At 41.6% G+C, this 15,713-nt stretch overlaps 1 protein-coding gene across 3 annotated transcripts in view; it reads left to right on the plus strand.

Annotated features, from left to right (window-relative positions):
- The window catches only part of wwp2 (WW domain containing E3 ubiquitin protein ligase 2), a 57,170-nt gene that overhangs the window by 25,828 nt on the left and 15,629 nt on the right, over window positions 1–15,713 (plus strand). For all 3 annotated transcript variants that reach the window (XM_005751215.1, XM_005751216.1, XM_005751214.1), the window contains exons 9-10: window positions 72–161; window positions 5,481–5,655. In XM_005751215.1, the coding sequence (XP_005751272.1) occupies window positions 72–161; window positions 5,481–5,655 (265 nt within the window). The remainder of the gene's footprint in view (window positions 1–71; window positions 162–5,480; window positions 5,656–15,713) is intronic.

The following is a 15,713-nucleotide window of genomic DNA, read 5'->3' on the forward strand; positions in this document are numbered from 1 at the left end:
GTTGCTGGAATGTATTCGGTGTGATAGTAAATGAATATTTGTGCGTGCTTGTCTCTTCTCTCTTTGTGCAGCTGGGAGCAGAGGGTGTTGCCTCATGGCAGAGTGTACTACGTTGACCACAACACCAAAACCACAACGTGGGAGAGACCACTGCCACCGGGGTGCGCCCGTAGCACTTTTAAATGTGTTTTCTCCATCAGTGCACTGGTTGTTTAGGGTTACGTAAAGTTAGGCTAATGCATGTGTTAACATTCCTTTCTGTAAACTAAAGGGCATTCAGTCATCACCTGTCTGAAAATAACCGTTTCCTCTGATATCTGTGGCCACTTTTATTTAGCTTCACCATCTGACAGTAACGTAACTGGGGAAAAGCAGGATCTGTCCTTAAATAACCATTTATGCCAGATTAATGGTCTGACATTTGTGTCTATTTGGCTACATAGAGAGGAGGATTATGGTAATTACAGAAGATACAGAGGCCCACTTGTGTGCCGTCCTTGCCCAGTGGTAATGACACTTTGCGTAGGTTGAGAGCTGATTGTGTAAAAAGTTGGCTTGTCCGGGAAAAGGAACAACAGCGGAGTTCAGCATGTAGACAAAAAACCCCCACTGAAGATAAACAAGTGGAGTTCTGTTCCAGGTTGAAATCATGCCGTACTGTTTCTGTTCCAGGCTTGCACGTCAGCATAGGTGGACAATAAAGGCGCAGTTTGATCTCATTGCCCTGCACCGAACGGTTGAGGACATTAGGTTCAAACTGGACTTGGTTGAAATGCCCTGTTCCACAATGATTTAGGCCGATGCCTAAATCATTCCTGAAACATCAAAGTCAAAATGACAAAAAAAAAAAGAATGTTTTATCAAAGAAAAAAGTAAAACTTAAAGCAAAACTGGCCAAAAGAGAATGGAGTTTATTATGACTAAACAGCAGTGGAGTGTGTGAGTCAGCAGTGTCGACGATGGAAAAGCAAGCAGAGGTGTTGTGGGACAGAAGGAAATGAGAGACGCTTTATTGTTCTGAGACCCTTGTGAAGCACATCAGCTGACTGGCTGCTAAAGTTGACAGCGTTCTGTTGAAACGAGCCAAAACAGCCTCTGAGTTGGTGGGAGGGGCATCTGACCCCTGTGAGCTCTGATTGCAGCAATTCCATTGAAGTGAAGAATTTCAGTTCTGGGTGGACTGTGACTTTAAAATTAAAGCTGAACATATAAACTTCCCTCCCAGTCTTGGTTTCTGCCCGATCAAAGCTTCTTGTTTTATTAAGAGCACGTTATATGTTCTCTGGCATAAACACACACATTGCACTGTAACTGTGCCTAACGCTGCAGCTTGATCGTAGTGTTTGTGTGCTGAGGCATCGTAACGAGAACACTGTTTCTCCCTCTTCTGGAGTACAGTGTTCTGCCAGAGTTCAGCCCATTTACCACATTTTTACTTGGAGTGAGTATTGATTGATTTTCAGAGCGTTTGACTGGGTGACAGAGAGAAAGAGAGGCTGTTTTTAGGAAACGGTTGCCCCCCCCCAAACCTCCACCTCAGATTTTCCATACAAGGAACGAGAGCGTGGGGGCCCAGAGAACAAAAGTCCTTTCTTCATGCCACATGTACTTCCATCCACCACTGTGCTGGCGGATGGCCGTTGTGGCCCTTCAGAGGATCAATTAGCAAGCTAATACCGCGCTAACGCTCCAGATGTACACATCAGGAGCTGTTTAGACGATGAAGGGGGTGGGGTTGGGGTAGTTAGGCAATAGTGTTTTTTAAAGAATGAAAGCAATCCAAAGCCAGACTGAGGAGAGCTTCTCACATTGTTCTTCATCATATAATGATACGATGCAGGGTTTGTGAGCAGTAACACGTCACAAGCTCAAAGATTTCTTTAGACCAAACAGACTAAACTGAAAAGCTTTTGTTTATATCCAGTATAGCATTTCAAAACATCAAATGATTACATCTTGACTAAAATGGTTAGAGTTAAGAAGTACAGCATGCCAGACCAAAGTGTAGCCGTGATTTCCACTTAAAAAGTCAGTCTGAAAAACGTAACAAAGCCTTAAGCAGTAATCAGATCTGCGGCTGTGTTACTGAGCAGCAGTATTTTTTCTTTGATGCTAAACAAACCAGAGTTCAGATTGAAGCTATCATGACCGAGCCCGGCCTGAAGCTTTAATCTCATTCTGCCCTCCACGGGAAACCCATGTGAGATTACCTTTTCTGTCTTGTTTTTTGACTATCCACTCTTTGTTGGTTAACAATACACCTAAAGGTATAAATTCTTGCATTTGAATTCTGTTCAGTTCACTTCTTTTGAATTAAATTGTATTTATAATGTACAAAATCACAACAACAGTCATCTTAAAGTGCTACATCCCCCTATAAGCAAGCACTTGGCGACAATGGGAAAGAAAAACTCTCTTTTAGAAGAAACCTCCAGCAGGGAGGGGCGGCCATCTGTTGTGACCGTTTGGGGGTGAGGTGAGGAAGAAGGAACGAAGCCACGCTGTGGAAGAGAGACAGAGATGATTAATAATAACTAATGATTCAATACAAAGAGGTATATAAACACATTGTGAGTGAAGAAGAAACACAGTGCATCATGGGAAGCCCCCAGTAGCTTAGACGTATTTTGGCATAACTAAGGGAGGATTCAGGGGTCACCTGGCCCAGCCCTAACTATATGCTTTATCAAAATGTAAACTTTGAAGCCTAATCTTAAAAGTAGAGAGGGTGTCTTTCTTCCAGATCTATACTGGAAGCTGGTTCTCCAGATGTCTGTTTTTAAATATCCTAAAAATCACAAGTAAGCCTGCAGTCTGAGAGCAAAGTGCTCTAATTGATTGATACAGTACTATAAGGTCTTTGAGATATGACGCAGCCTGATTAGTCATCACCTTAAGTGATGAAAAGGATTTTCAATTTGGTTCTGGATTTAACAGGGAGCCAATGAAGAGAATCTAATATGGGAGAAATAAGGTTCCAAAAGAGGATGCATCAAGGTGGCATCCCAGTCCCATCCCAATGCCTGAACCACCAGCTTTGGCCTTTTGGCCTGTCTGCACTCCTCACACTAACTCTGAGTCCACTCTACAGAAGAAATCATCTCAGCCGCTTGAAGATGCAACTAACTCTTTCTGCTTGGAGTATAACCCAAAATGGAATCGACACTGAATGCTCATATTGTTCACCTAATGTTTTTTTTTTTCATTATTACCTTTTTTCCCACCAATAATTCAGCAGGTTAAGTAACTCAAGCACAGACAGGAGACGGAGCTAATAAGTGTTGCTTTTGATTGTCACAGTTATAAATAATGATTGAACTGTTCAAACGAAGCTCAACACTGCACTGTATGATCTGAACATGGTGATGGGACTGTAGTCTACAAATTCCAGGAAATACGCGGAGTAGATGGTTAATGACATGGTACCATAACTGGTACAGAGCGTCAGAGACAGATAGCCCAACTGAGGAGAGACCCAGACGGGCCTCTGTGGGCTCTGGGATTTTCCACGGCTCCAGTAAATAACAAGCCACTGCTAATATCAGAGAGGGAGCAGAGTTTTCTTGTGCATTTTAAAGAAAGCTCAGAGGCATCGTGGTCAGACAGACTGTCCCTCCACCAAATAACTCGCTGTGTTTGCAGTCATCCGTGTTACTGAAGTGTCCTTGAGAAAGAGACTTCTTTGCCGGGGCTGTCACATGATCCTCCTGGTTTGTCTGTGTTTACATTCATGCACTGCGTCACCCATTAGTATCATATAAAATATCATATCAAGTTCTTAGAGAGCTCAGCAGTGTTTTTAAATATTATATATGTAATAGTAATTTATCTAATTAAACACCTTATTGGATCGCTTGCTTTCATTGTATTTGTTACCATTTTTTAGTTACTAACTTTTGAACATGGGGCTGCTGTCTGGTTATTAGAACCAAAAAGCCTGACTTAAAAAAGAATTTGAACTGTACTTTTTCCCCCATCATTAACAATTTAACAAGTAGATGAAAAATTATTATTGTGGGCCGGCATTAAAACTAATTATTTCCACTTACCTTGACCTAACTATGCATGTTACTTTTCAAGAAGATTGTTTGTCCTGAGAAATGCGTAATGTGTGTCTTTGTCCTAAGATGCAACCAAGTCCAGGATCTTCTGTTGCCTGTCTTTTATTTTCTTCCATCTCACTGTGAGCTTGTTCTGCTGGGCACTAAAGGCTTAAATACCCAACAGATGAAAATTATTACCATTTTGTGTTATATAAATATGCAGGCATCCAATAAAACATGATGCAGCAAGTAAACTCATAGCCTCAGTTGGTAAACTAAATCTTCCATACAGTTCTCCTCCTGCAGCCTGAATGTGAGTTTGCATATATGCTTCAGTGCAACAAAACTGAGTTTGTTTAGAGACTCAGGTTTGCAGCGAGTGGTCCTGGACTTTAGACAAACTGAAAGGCAGCGGCTCCAGTCATACTGATTCTGTGTGAGCCAGCTACACTGCTTGTATTATGCTGATTTCAATCAGTCGTTAAGTAGCAGTTGTGCTGTTCTCCAAATATATGAAAGGTAAAAAGAAAAAATGTAGCAAGACAAGAGTGGAGGTGTGGTGCTGCTGTGCACGACTATTTATTTTCTATCTGAGGCTGTCTGTGTGCATTTGGATTTTTTTTAAGCTGGTCTGTATCTGCAGTGAGTGTTTTTAGCCTTCGGAAGTCGATGCTGTTTTCTCTTTACCAAATTCTGTTGAACTTAAGTCAGAGATACAAGAATAGCAGCAGAGCAGCAGTCGGTCCTGGTGAGCCTGGGGAGCTGGTTTGTGTGTGTTGGGGAGGGGGGCTTTGTTCATGCGTTTGTCCTCTGTGGGTCTATTCTTTGTGTGTTTGTCTTTAAGTAGACTGTCACTATCTCAGTCCAAGTCCAGACCTCCTGTCTCAGGGGAAGAATAGCATGTACATAAACAACTGAAGGACATGGTTAGTCTCAGTCAGAAACCTGACATATTCCATTGTTTTTACTCATCATGCGTAACGCCAGGCGTCTGCTTAAGGAGAATAAACTACTTGATATTTCAGGCAAAGCTAAAGTGATAACGTACTAAAACAAAATTCAGCTAGCTTCAGTCTCTGTCTCTTACAGCTGATTTTTAGGTGATTTACTGGAGCACTAATCCAAAGCAAGATTGAGACTTTGGAATAATCTTAAAACATCCTTAATAAAAAGGAAGCATTAAACAGTTTTCCATCGGAAACATTCCTTATGCCTGCCTCTTTCCCTTTCCTGAATCCTACTCTCTATCTGCCTCCTCACTGTGTTTTCCTTCCTTTTCTCGTCTGTTTCTCTTTCCTCGTCTCCATAAATAAGTACCGTTGCTATCAGCAGCTTTTCGATGCAACCACCCACTCTTGAAGCGATTAATAAAATCTTGTTGAAAGGCACAGCGCCCGTTGCTGCCCCGACTAACCCTTTCTGCGTCCCCCCTTGCAGCTGGGAGAAACGAGTGGACCAGCGGGGCAGGTTCTACTATGTGGACCACAACACCAGAACCACCACGTGGCAGAGGCCTACAGCCGAGTCTGTGCGAAACTACCAGCAGTGGCAGAGCCAGCGCAGCCAGCTGCAGGGCGCCATGCACCAGTTCAGCCAGCGCTTCCTCTACCAGGTACCACAGGGTTTTAGTGGTTTCCAGCATGCAGTACACTGGCCTTTAAGGAGCCCAGTCAAAGATGTTTTTGAGTACTTTAAAAATGTTGGAACAATTGGAAAGTAACCCCACTAGTAGCATATATCCATTTAAGCTACAGTGTTGCAAGTTGAGAACAAATAACCTTGGTGGTTAAAGCCCTTAAATGTTTACAACAGACTCTTGTTATCTCTCTGATGCATAAACCTATGTGGTGACAGCATTTCCAGATAACACCAAGCATCTACTTGCATATTCTGGGTTATTTTTCTGGCAGTGTTGGTCAATGCTTTGAGCCAAACCATAAACGTGTGTCTGTCCATCCAACTCCTCATAAATCTATCTCAACAGCTGATCATCTGATCGCCTTTAAACTTGCTGGTTAAACTGTTTAGGACTTAAACGAAGTGCAGTGGTGAGCAGTTCTCATGTTTTGGCTAAAAGTTTTTTTCCTGCAGTGAGTGTCCGCTGGACAGGGTCCACACGCACACAGAGTTTACCATATTCCCAGATTTCATAACCCTAAATTTACACAGTATTTAGGGCTTTGCAGGCATGTGTAGATACATATCCCCTTTTTAAACCTGGAAGTTTATTATTTCTTATTATGTGAATTGTTGCAACCAAAGATACCCAGGGTTAAATTCTTTATGAACATGCACTACACTAGTGAGGTTGCAAAAATCTCTGGGTCTCTTCCACAGTGTGTTTTGCCCTCGCTGAGCCCGATTCTTCCTGTTAAAAGGGCGTTTTTCCTTCCCGCTGTTGCTGAGTGCAAAATCCAAGGAGGTCATTTGATTATTAGAGTTTTCTCTGTTTCATTGCAGGGCCTTTACTTTACAGCATAAACCACCTTGAGGCAAATGCTGTTGTAAATTTGCATTACATAAATACAACTGAAATGAATTGAAAAGTGGCTATAAATTGGTCAAGTGCTGAGACGAGAGGGAACGCGGTACTGTATCTTGGTATGTCTGAATAAAGCTATAAGGAACATTAATGTAATAGCCACCTAGTCTCAGTAAAGCTGTCTCTTTGTGTCGTTTAGACACAGCTATCCTCCCCCATTCTGGCGGGTTTGAAATTGAGGAAAATAAAGTTGGTTAAAAACACCAGACTTTTGAGGCGGAAGATTCCATGTTTTGGAAAAGCCGTCCTTCATTTAGACTGAGGAGACGGTGAAATTCTTGAATTTGGCACAAAACATTTGCTTTGTTTAGATTTGGACATGACTGTCACGCAGGCACCACGAGACTAATGTCTGTATGATTTGAGTAAGTCGAGCAGTCTGAAGGCGTCGTCTGCGGGGGGTTAGGGATGATATTTGAGACTTGTTTATAGTATTTTTCCAGCGCAGCCAGTTGATGTTTGGCCGCGCTTCTGACAATCACAATCTTCTCCATGAAGCAGCCAAGGTCAGATTGCAGCCAGACAGTAAAAACTTATGGGGCTAAAACAACAGAGCCTTCTCAATGGACCATTAGTAAAAAAACGCCTTAAAACTCTTATAGGCTTCTATAAAAACACCCCGCCCTGCACTCCCCGTGCTGGTGTTTCAGTTTTTATGAAATCTGTGTTCGTCTCAGTCTTTCTGTTTTACTCTGTCTGCTTGTGGCGGCTTATTTTATATGCTTCCAGCTGTCTGATTCCTTTGTCGTGTTTGTCGTCTTTGAAACAACCTTCACTTGTTTTTTTATCAGCTTGTCCTTTTTGCTCCAGTCATTTTTTAAATGCTCTCATCATCTTTCAGCTCTTTTATCCATCAGTGAGTCCCTCCCTTTTTACACTTGTTTCACTCATTGTTGATTTCACGGTGGACAGTATCTGTTTGACATGATCTGAGTTTAAACTTGAAGGCAAAACATTTAATGGAAAACACTGTCAAAGTTAGCTTTGGTCTTCATTGTGGCTTGTATTTTTCCTGACTTCTTGTCTACACACGTTAATTACTTTGGACTGCTGCAGTTGTTAGGGATGCATTGATGTGTTATGTTGATCAGATCACTCTGAAATCTCCAAAAAGAATGGCACGATCTCCTCGTTTGACTTTTATACATAGCACAGACGAAGCAACAGCAAACAGTAGGTAGGTTGGAGATACTTTCCAGCTGCTGCGTCAGCAGTTTTCCTTTGTTTCTATGTTTGCAGAAGTTTTCAACTAAACTGAAAACAGCAGCCAAGTGAACCTGCACAGTTAATCATCTCAAAAACGATCCTTCAGCTGTCGGCTTCTTACGATTACAAAGCATAATGTTGTTATCAGGTGTGCACTCGGAATGAGAGCAGAGAGAGGAGAAATTAGCATGATCATAAATTACAGCCTGTGTAGTAAAGGCTCTAATACTGAGCTGAAATGAGAGAAGTGCTTATAAAGAAGGCGAATTATTGTTTATTTGGTCCTGTTCTCAGGTGCTAATTTAATTTTAATTTAATTCATTTAACACTGATATTGGATTGATGTTCTCTATCAGCAGATATGCATAGACAGGGTGTCCGTATCAAATGGAAACAGTCCTCTTTTGATTACATCACCGGTCTTTCCTTTTATTTTACTTTTTTTCACATTCTCATATAAGATGAAAGCTGTATCAGTGTTTGTTATCTCGATCTGATACTGAATGCTGTCAGATTTATTCTCCACAATCCTGTTACAATGGTGGATGGCTGTATTATACATGGTCAAAGTCTATGTGAAAGTAATCCCTTTGGCTGAAAGCCGTGACTTTAGAACGAGGATATCCCTAAGACAGATGAGTCTTTTAATTATTATTTTTTAAACAGAGCAGTGGATTTTAACATACCGTTTCTAAATATCTTATTTTTCTTTAGAAAGCATAAATTATTTAAATTTGCACACAACAACAGAATTATTTTGGAAAAAATCAAAAACGACCAGGATTTATTAGACATTTTTATTGAACCACAGCACAAATCACTGCTGTCCAATGATGTGCTTTGACTTTGTAATGCTCAAAGCTTGTAAAATCAAGTTAAAGCCTGACACCTATTTTACACACCGTATAAAAACCTTTGAGCTGTCACTCGAGCACATCCTGCCAAAAACAAAACAGGGGGCGTGTGTAAGACTACAACAAACAACTTCAAGCTGTTATCCAGCAAAGAGGATACACGTCTGACTATTTAGCATCAGGGAGGCTAATAATTTAGTTTAATTTGATTAATATAGTTTTTTGGATTTTGTGAAATAATTTTATTTTTATGTAAAATAAAGTAAAATAATGAAAGCAGTGTTTGGAAAAGCTACGTTAAAAATCCTTGCACTGTTTAACAGTACTTGGAAAATCAAATTTTCATACAGGGGGTAATAGTTTTGTCATCTGTATCAGTTGTGGCTATGGGGACAGAAGCCCCACCCACCTGCTCTTCATACTTTTTAATTGTGAGGGACGGCCAATCAGAAGAAAGGGTTAAAGGGAGGAGGAAATGCAGCTAGAATAGTTTGAAGCTCCAGTGTACGATAAATGAACATCATTAAAGATTATTATCTGCCCAGGTAGAGTTCAAGAATAAATATATAAAGGAGGAAATGAGCAGTGTTGTTCACGCAAACTAGTGAATTTAAAGGAGGATTCGTGGTCTGCTGATTATTTGATGGCGTCTGCGTCACCTGTTATCTTCAGCACAGACGTCCTCTTCGTCTTAGCTAATCAGTGCAACAGTGCAGTGTTTTGGCTTTTTAATTTGTGCACAAATTTTTGTATATTTTTTTAAATTAAATTTTTCTAATAAACCTCAAATTCACCTTTTCTCCCTGACCTTTGTCTTGTTGTGACATTTGAATTTCCCAGCAAAGCGTATGTCTGTGTCAACACGATCAGCATCTTCAATGAGGCATCGTCTGAGAACAGACCCCACTTCTTCACCCGAGCCCCGATACTCGATGATGTGAAGAATATTTTCAATCAGGTCCTTGAGCAGACTAAGCAGAGGCTGACTAATGGCCAACTTAGCCCATATGTAAACATTTCCAGTGATGTCAGATTGTATAAGTAACGTAAAAATAGTTGAACAAACAAAAACAAAGTTATAAGCGGTGTCACTATTCATTCAGGTTTTTAATGTCCACACAGAAAGGTTCAGTTCGAGCTGGAAACTTTTTCTTTCCTCGCCCCTCCCTTCCTCCCTCTCTCCTTCCGAGTGTGTGAGAAAACCCAAGAGTCAGGTCTGCCCTCCGTGTTGATAGTACACTGCTCTGTCTTGGAATGCCCACACTGCTGATAGCAGCGACTATTTATGGTCCCACTGTGTGTGAACAAGGAACACACACACAAACTCTTCATAGTTTTCCTGTGAACACAGCCACATGTTCTGCTGCCTGGCTCACACTCTCACCATGACTCCTCCAAAGCTTTCTTCCATTTTTCCCCCCAATTACAGTTTTTTTTTTTGTTTGTGGTGGAACTTTACTGGTAAATGTCCCATTAGTCAAGTTTGCAATATTGGTGATGATATTGTGATATGGAGCTATATGACCTTGCCATGCAGTCATGTGCTCCTCCTCTGTGTGTGTTGGTGCAGATGTGTTCACAGGGCTGTAATGTTGAGGTCAGGTGCCACATTTCTCCTCTGAAGCACATGACAACTAAAGAGAGCCAAGGGGCCAGTCGCCCTCTTAAATGGACCATGCCGCTGCAATGAGGCTGTGCACACACACTCAAAAACATGGACCGTCTAAAGCTCCATAAACACAGGCACCAAAGCAATCATGCACTGGGTGTTGTAAAGGAGTTGGACACTCGAGTACTGAAACTTTTCAGCTGCTTACTGATGGTTTTGTGTGTCTGCCTTTTTTTTTAGAGTGGGAGGTGAGAGGATTTTGTTGGTAGTGACTATAGGACACACTTTGAACAGAATGCTTGAGATTTTAAGGTTAGCTGCTTTTGTGGTATCTGCCACTTGGGCTTTTTTTAACATCACATTACTGCACGGTATTGTGCAAAAGTGTTGAGAACATGGAAAATAGGTACAACGATTTAACATCTGCAAACATACATGGAGCTACAATATATATGTGTGAAAAATAAAGCCTGTACAACTGTAACAAGTTTCAAAGTCAATATTTGGTGTGACCCTCTTTATCCTTGAACAGTCTGACCTCTCTGAGGCAGCTTTCTTGTAATTTCTTGAAGTAGTCTTCAGGAATAGTGCTCCAAGGGTCTTGAAGGACATTGAAATTTCTTATTTGGATGTTGGCTGATTTTTTTTTCTCTTAAATTCTCTGTGAGCATGATCCCACACTGCTTCAGTAACATTGAGGTCCGGGCTCTGGGGAGGCCAGCCCATGACTGAGTGTTCCACTGTGTGTCTTTCTACCGAGGTTTGCTTTAACAGCATTGACAGTGTGTTTGGGATTATTTTCATGCTATAAAATGAAAGTGATATTAATCTGAAGCTTTTCTAAATGATATAGCATGGCGGGTCAAAATCTGACTGTACCTTTCTGTGTTCACAATTCCACCAATTTTCACAACATCTCCAACACCGCTGGGTTAAACGCAGCCCCAATCCATGACAGAGCACCCACTGATCTTTACAGATGTTTTTGAACACACGGATGAAATCGGACGTCACTGTCCCCACATGCCAGGGCAGCGCAGTTCTGTAGTAGAAGAGTTGACGAGGAAGCGGTCCACCTTTGCCAGTTGGGTTGTAGAGGGCTGTCTTTTTCTAGCTCTCTTTACAGTGATGTGGAAAAAACAAACAGCTTTTAAACTTTCAGTTTTCAGTGAGATCTTAACATCGTTCAAACGGCAAAAAGTTTTGACTTGATGGTACAAGAGGATTCATCCCAACCAACTTTGCCCCAAGAGTCTGCAACAAATGCAAAAAGATATTTAAAAAAAAAAGCTTTGTCAGTTTTTTAACTCGAATGTGAATATTTTGTGCACTTTTTATTATCGCATGACTGTAAAAAAAAAAGATTGTATATCTCTTTGAGCAGATTTTACCTTCGTGATATTTTAGCCACAAAGCAGTTAGGAGGGAAAATAACTGTCACATTAATGTGGAATGAAAATAATGATTGCAGCTGCAGTCCTCGCAGCGATAGAAGTTCCAAATGTGTGTTTGGCGAGTAATTGCTGCTCGTTAGAAGCCCCAGTGAGAGTAGCTCGCAGTCATTAACTGCTGTTTTCCGGCCCTCCCCCATTTCTGCCTTTCCTTTTTATTTACCTCTACTCTTTCCTTTAACCCCTCCCCAATCTTTCTGTCGCCTCTCCAGAATCCCCCCAATCTCCCGTTTCCCTCTCCAAAATCCCCGTTTTCTGCTTCGCCTCAAAAATATCTGTAGTTTTATCTCGACTCCTTTCAGATAACCTCCCCCTTTCTTACCCTCTTCATTCTCAGCTCTCACATCACTCATTCACTCGCTCCCCCTCACCTTCCCTCAGAGGCCTTCCTCCCTCCCTCGTTTCCCCCTTGCCCTCTAACTTTTGGTCCTTTCTGGCTGCAACAAGGACTCCTTAACAGCTCTACCTGAATCAGCCCTGTGTTTTATCACTTGAACAGAAAACTCACACAGTCCACATGACTGGATGTGACGTCGACTTCTGTTTACACTCAGTTCATCATAGAGCACTTTTATAACAGGAAAGGAACAATGAACAGAGCCTATAAAACTGCACTCATGCTGGTCTTTATATCATTGTGAATTTATTCATGGAAATTAGAAGATTTAAACCAATTAGGAACTTACTGTGTGCTGTCAAATCGAGTCTTTAAGCCCTCATGGCAGTTTTCATAAGAGCTAGTGCTGTATCCTTTCAATTTCCAAAGACATTTTGGCCAATAATCTCGTTCAGAAAAAGAAGCCTTCTCAGCTTGACAACATTGTTTAGAACTAGTAATAAAAAGTAATAAAGTAATGCACTTATTCACATCACTTATTCATCAGCAACAGTGTTTCACTTTCAAGCAGAAACGTTCTTGTTTTGCTGCTTTCCTTCATCATTTGTGAAGTTAACGTGTGGTTGTAGACTTGACTAGACAACACAAATAGATGTGACATTATAGTAGGTTAGTGTGTAATATGCTTCATAATTTTTGGAATTTAACTCAAGTTAAAAGTCAATTAATTGAGAAAATCATTCAAATATTTTTTGGGAAAATTGAAAATAATTAGTTTCCACACTATGTACACCATTTAAAATCACAGAGTGACAACAACGTGTGTGTATCTGTTACCTATAATAACGACAACACCTCAAGTCAGCCCTACATGTCTGCCATACATCACAGTATCAGTTGATTATTGTAGAGTCTTTACCATACAATATATAGTGCCTTGAGACAACTGGTGCTGTGATTTGGTGCGATAAGAATAGAACTGAATTGAACTGAAGACTGTCCTTTAGAAGGAAAAGAGCAGCAAGTAAGTATAAATGTTTGTCCATTTCTGGCTGCTTCACGGGGCAGTAGCAGTTTAAGCTACCTAAACTACCAGACCTCCCAGACCTCCCTGTCCCTAGCCACCTTCTTCAGCTCTTCTTCAGGGGCACCACTGTCCGAAGCCTGGGTCCTGGCTCTACTCTGAGGTCTCCTTCTATTTGGTCATACCCAAAACACCTTAATTTGCTCTTTTCCATGTGGAGGAGTAGAACCTCTACTGTGAACCTCTGAGAATCCCTCCATGAATCACGCCTTTATCGTGTTAAAGGAGCTTTGGTGATGCCAGCAGGTGTCACTTTGCCCCTGGTAGAGTCTCCCAAGGCAGATTGGTCCCGGGTGAGGGGCTGGCCTAAGGTTGATTTAGAGTCAAAGTGACCTCTGAAACAATGGACCATGTTTATCAGGCCTACCCTGGATCCAGGCGTGGGGCAGGTGCTGGTTGGCGAGCCTCTGGGGCCCTCAGCCTGAATGAGCCACATAGGCCAGCCCTCCCGTGGATTGTTCAGCCGCAGTGTGGATCAGGAGGTAGTGAAAGGCAGAGGGCTTAAAACCGGCTCCCGGGACATGTTTCACATGTCTTTGTTTATTTGTTTGCTTATAATTCCATTTTAATCAGTTATTAAGGTTTCCTGATGAGCTTTCCCTCGCTGTCTCCCAGTGAGTCTTTTCCTGTTTCAATACGGTAGGTTATGTTCATTTGATTAACACCAAGAGTGATGGAGCAGTGAGTGTGGTCACAGTCATAGAGTCTGAAAAATATCAATATCCAGCAGTAGGTTATTGATAACATGGCAGTTTAGCCCCATTATTACACCTACCCATGGAAAGAATGACAAAAATATGTTCGAAAGTCAGTCAAGTTTAGTGTGTTACTCTTCAAATGTTGTAGTTCTTTTTAAGCATTTTAACTTCACTGTCAGATGTTCTTTGGCATATTGTTAATACATCACATAACACAGAAAATTACATTATAATCAATCCGAAAATCTTTCAGTACATCAAGAAAAAGAGTGGTTAATCATCACTTTTAGTTTAAGGTTGTAAAAGTATCTTTAAAAATCTCATATCGGTGTGCAGCTGTAAATTCACACAGCACCATAAACACTGGACAATTATGAGCCATTAATATGTTTGAATGTGTTAGTTTCAAAGACCCACACAGATAAAGTGTTGACTGGCTCATGAACTCCCTGACCTCAGATTTTCCCGTCTCCAGCTGTGCACACACAATCCTCTCTGCTCTCTGCAGATGTGGAAAGCAAGCAACAAGTCCTCTTTGCAACCAAAATGTGACGAAGGATTTCACAGTGCAAAAGCATTTCAGTTTTGTTTTGTGTGTGTGTGTTTTTTTTGTTTTGTTTTAAACTTGCCTCTGAAGTGTTAAAAGCAACCAGCTGAAATTGCCATTTTCACCTGTGGTGCCTGGCCTTGAACGAGGCCTTTGTGGCGTATTTCTTCCAGGTCCATAATACCCAACCTTTATTTCACACATTTGTGCCAGCACGCCGCTTTTCCCTCGCTTCCTCTCCCCTCCCTTGTTTTCTCAGCCTCCTTTTCTTTTCTTCCCTCCAGCCTCACTGCGTCTGGAAGCTGCTGAAGAGCTGAATGGTCAGAGCCAAGATGAAGTCATCGTGTCTTTATATCATTATATTCTCCTTTTACCTTTTTTAGTCACAGAAAACCCATAAGGGTGGGGCGCCGGGGCATAGATTGGCTGTCGATGGGAACAACACACACACACACCCTTTAACCCTGCTATGTGCCCACTCTTGCTCCTCCAGCAGGCCCAGTCCTTTCCATCCCAGTTCCCTCACTGTTTCCATGACAGAGCTTCTTTAAATGGGCACAGTCACATTTTTTGGAGGGAGGGGAGGCGGGATGGTGTTTAAGGTGATGCTGACATTCGGTGGATAGTACTCCACTTTATGGTTACTCAGGAAATAATCATTGCTTGTGTGGTGCAATATGTCTATGTGGAAAAAAAAATCTTTGAAGGTTCACCAGCTTTCATTTGGAAAATGCTGGTTTGCCACCTTCCCTTCATAGCCAACAGAAGACAACAAAGACTACCTGTGCTGTCTAAACCCGCCCCTTAATAAACCAGTGCTCAGCCTGTTTTCTAAGAGTGTAAATTAGGTTATTTATTGCAGCTACAACTGTCCAGTTGCAGGTTTTTGAGGAACTGCTCATCCAAACATGAATGAGTGATTTGAATCATTTGACACAGGAAACCAAAGACATAATGCAATATCATGTTTGAGTTGAGAGGTTTCGTGTTAGAAATAGGCTCGGGCTCCACCTTTTATTTGGTTCGATTTGCACTTGGCGGCAGCAGGAAGAAAAAACTCCCTTTTAACAGGAAGAACCTCAGACAGGAGCAGACTCAGGGAGGGGCGGGGCATCTGCTGCCACCGGTTGAAGTTCAGGGAACTGAGAGAAAAGACACACTATTATAATCACTAAACTTAGGGGTAAGAGGTTGAATCCAAACAATCCAAATCATTGATAGTTTGTCCCCTTTATAACTATTGTGTGCTGGGATGATGTAAAGTTAGTGGTGTGGCGGCTGTAATTAACTGGTGGGCTGCCCAACTGCAATAGTTGGAACTGGAGCATTTGTTTAGGTGGCT

The sequence above is a fragment of the Pundamilia nyererei genome, unplaced genomic scaffold (genome assembly GCF_000239375.1).
Source record: "Pundamilia nyererei isolate P.nyererei 1_Seehausen unplaced genomic scaffold, PunNye1.0 scaffold00303, whole genome shotgun sequence".
Lineage (NCBI taxonomy): Eukaryota > Metazoa > Chordata > Actinopteri > Cichliformes > Cichlidae > Pundamilia > Pundamilia nyererei.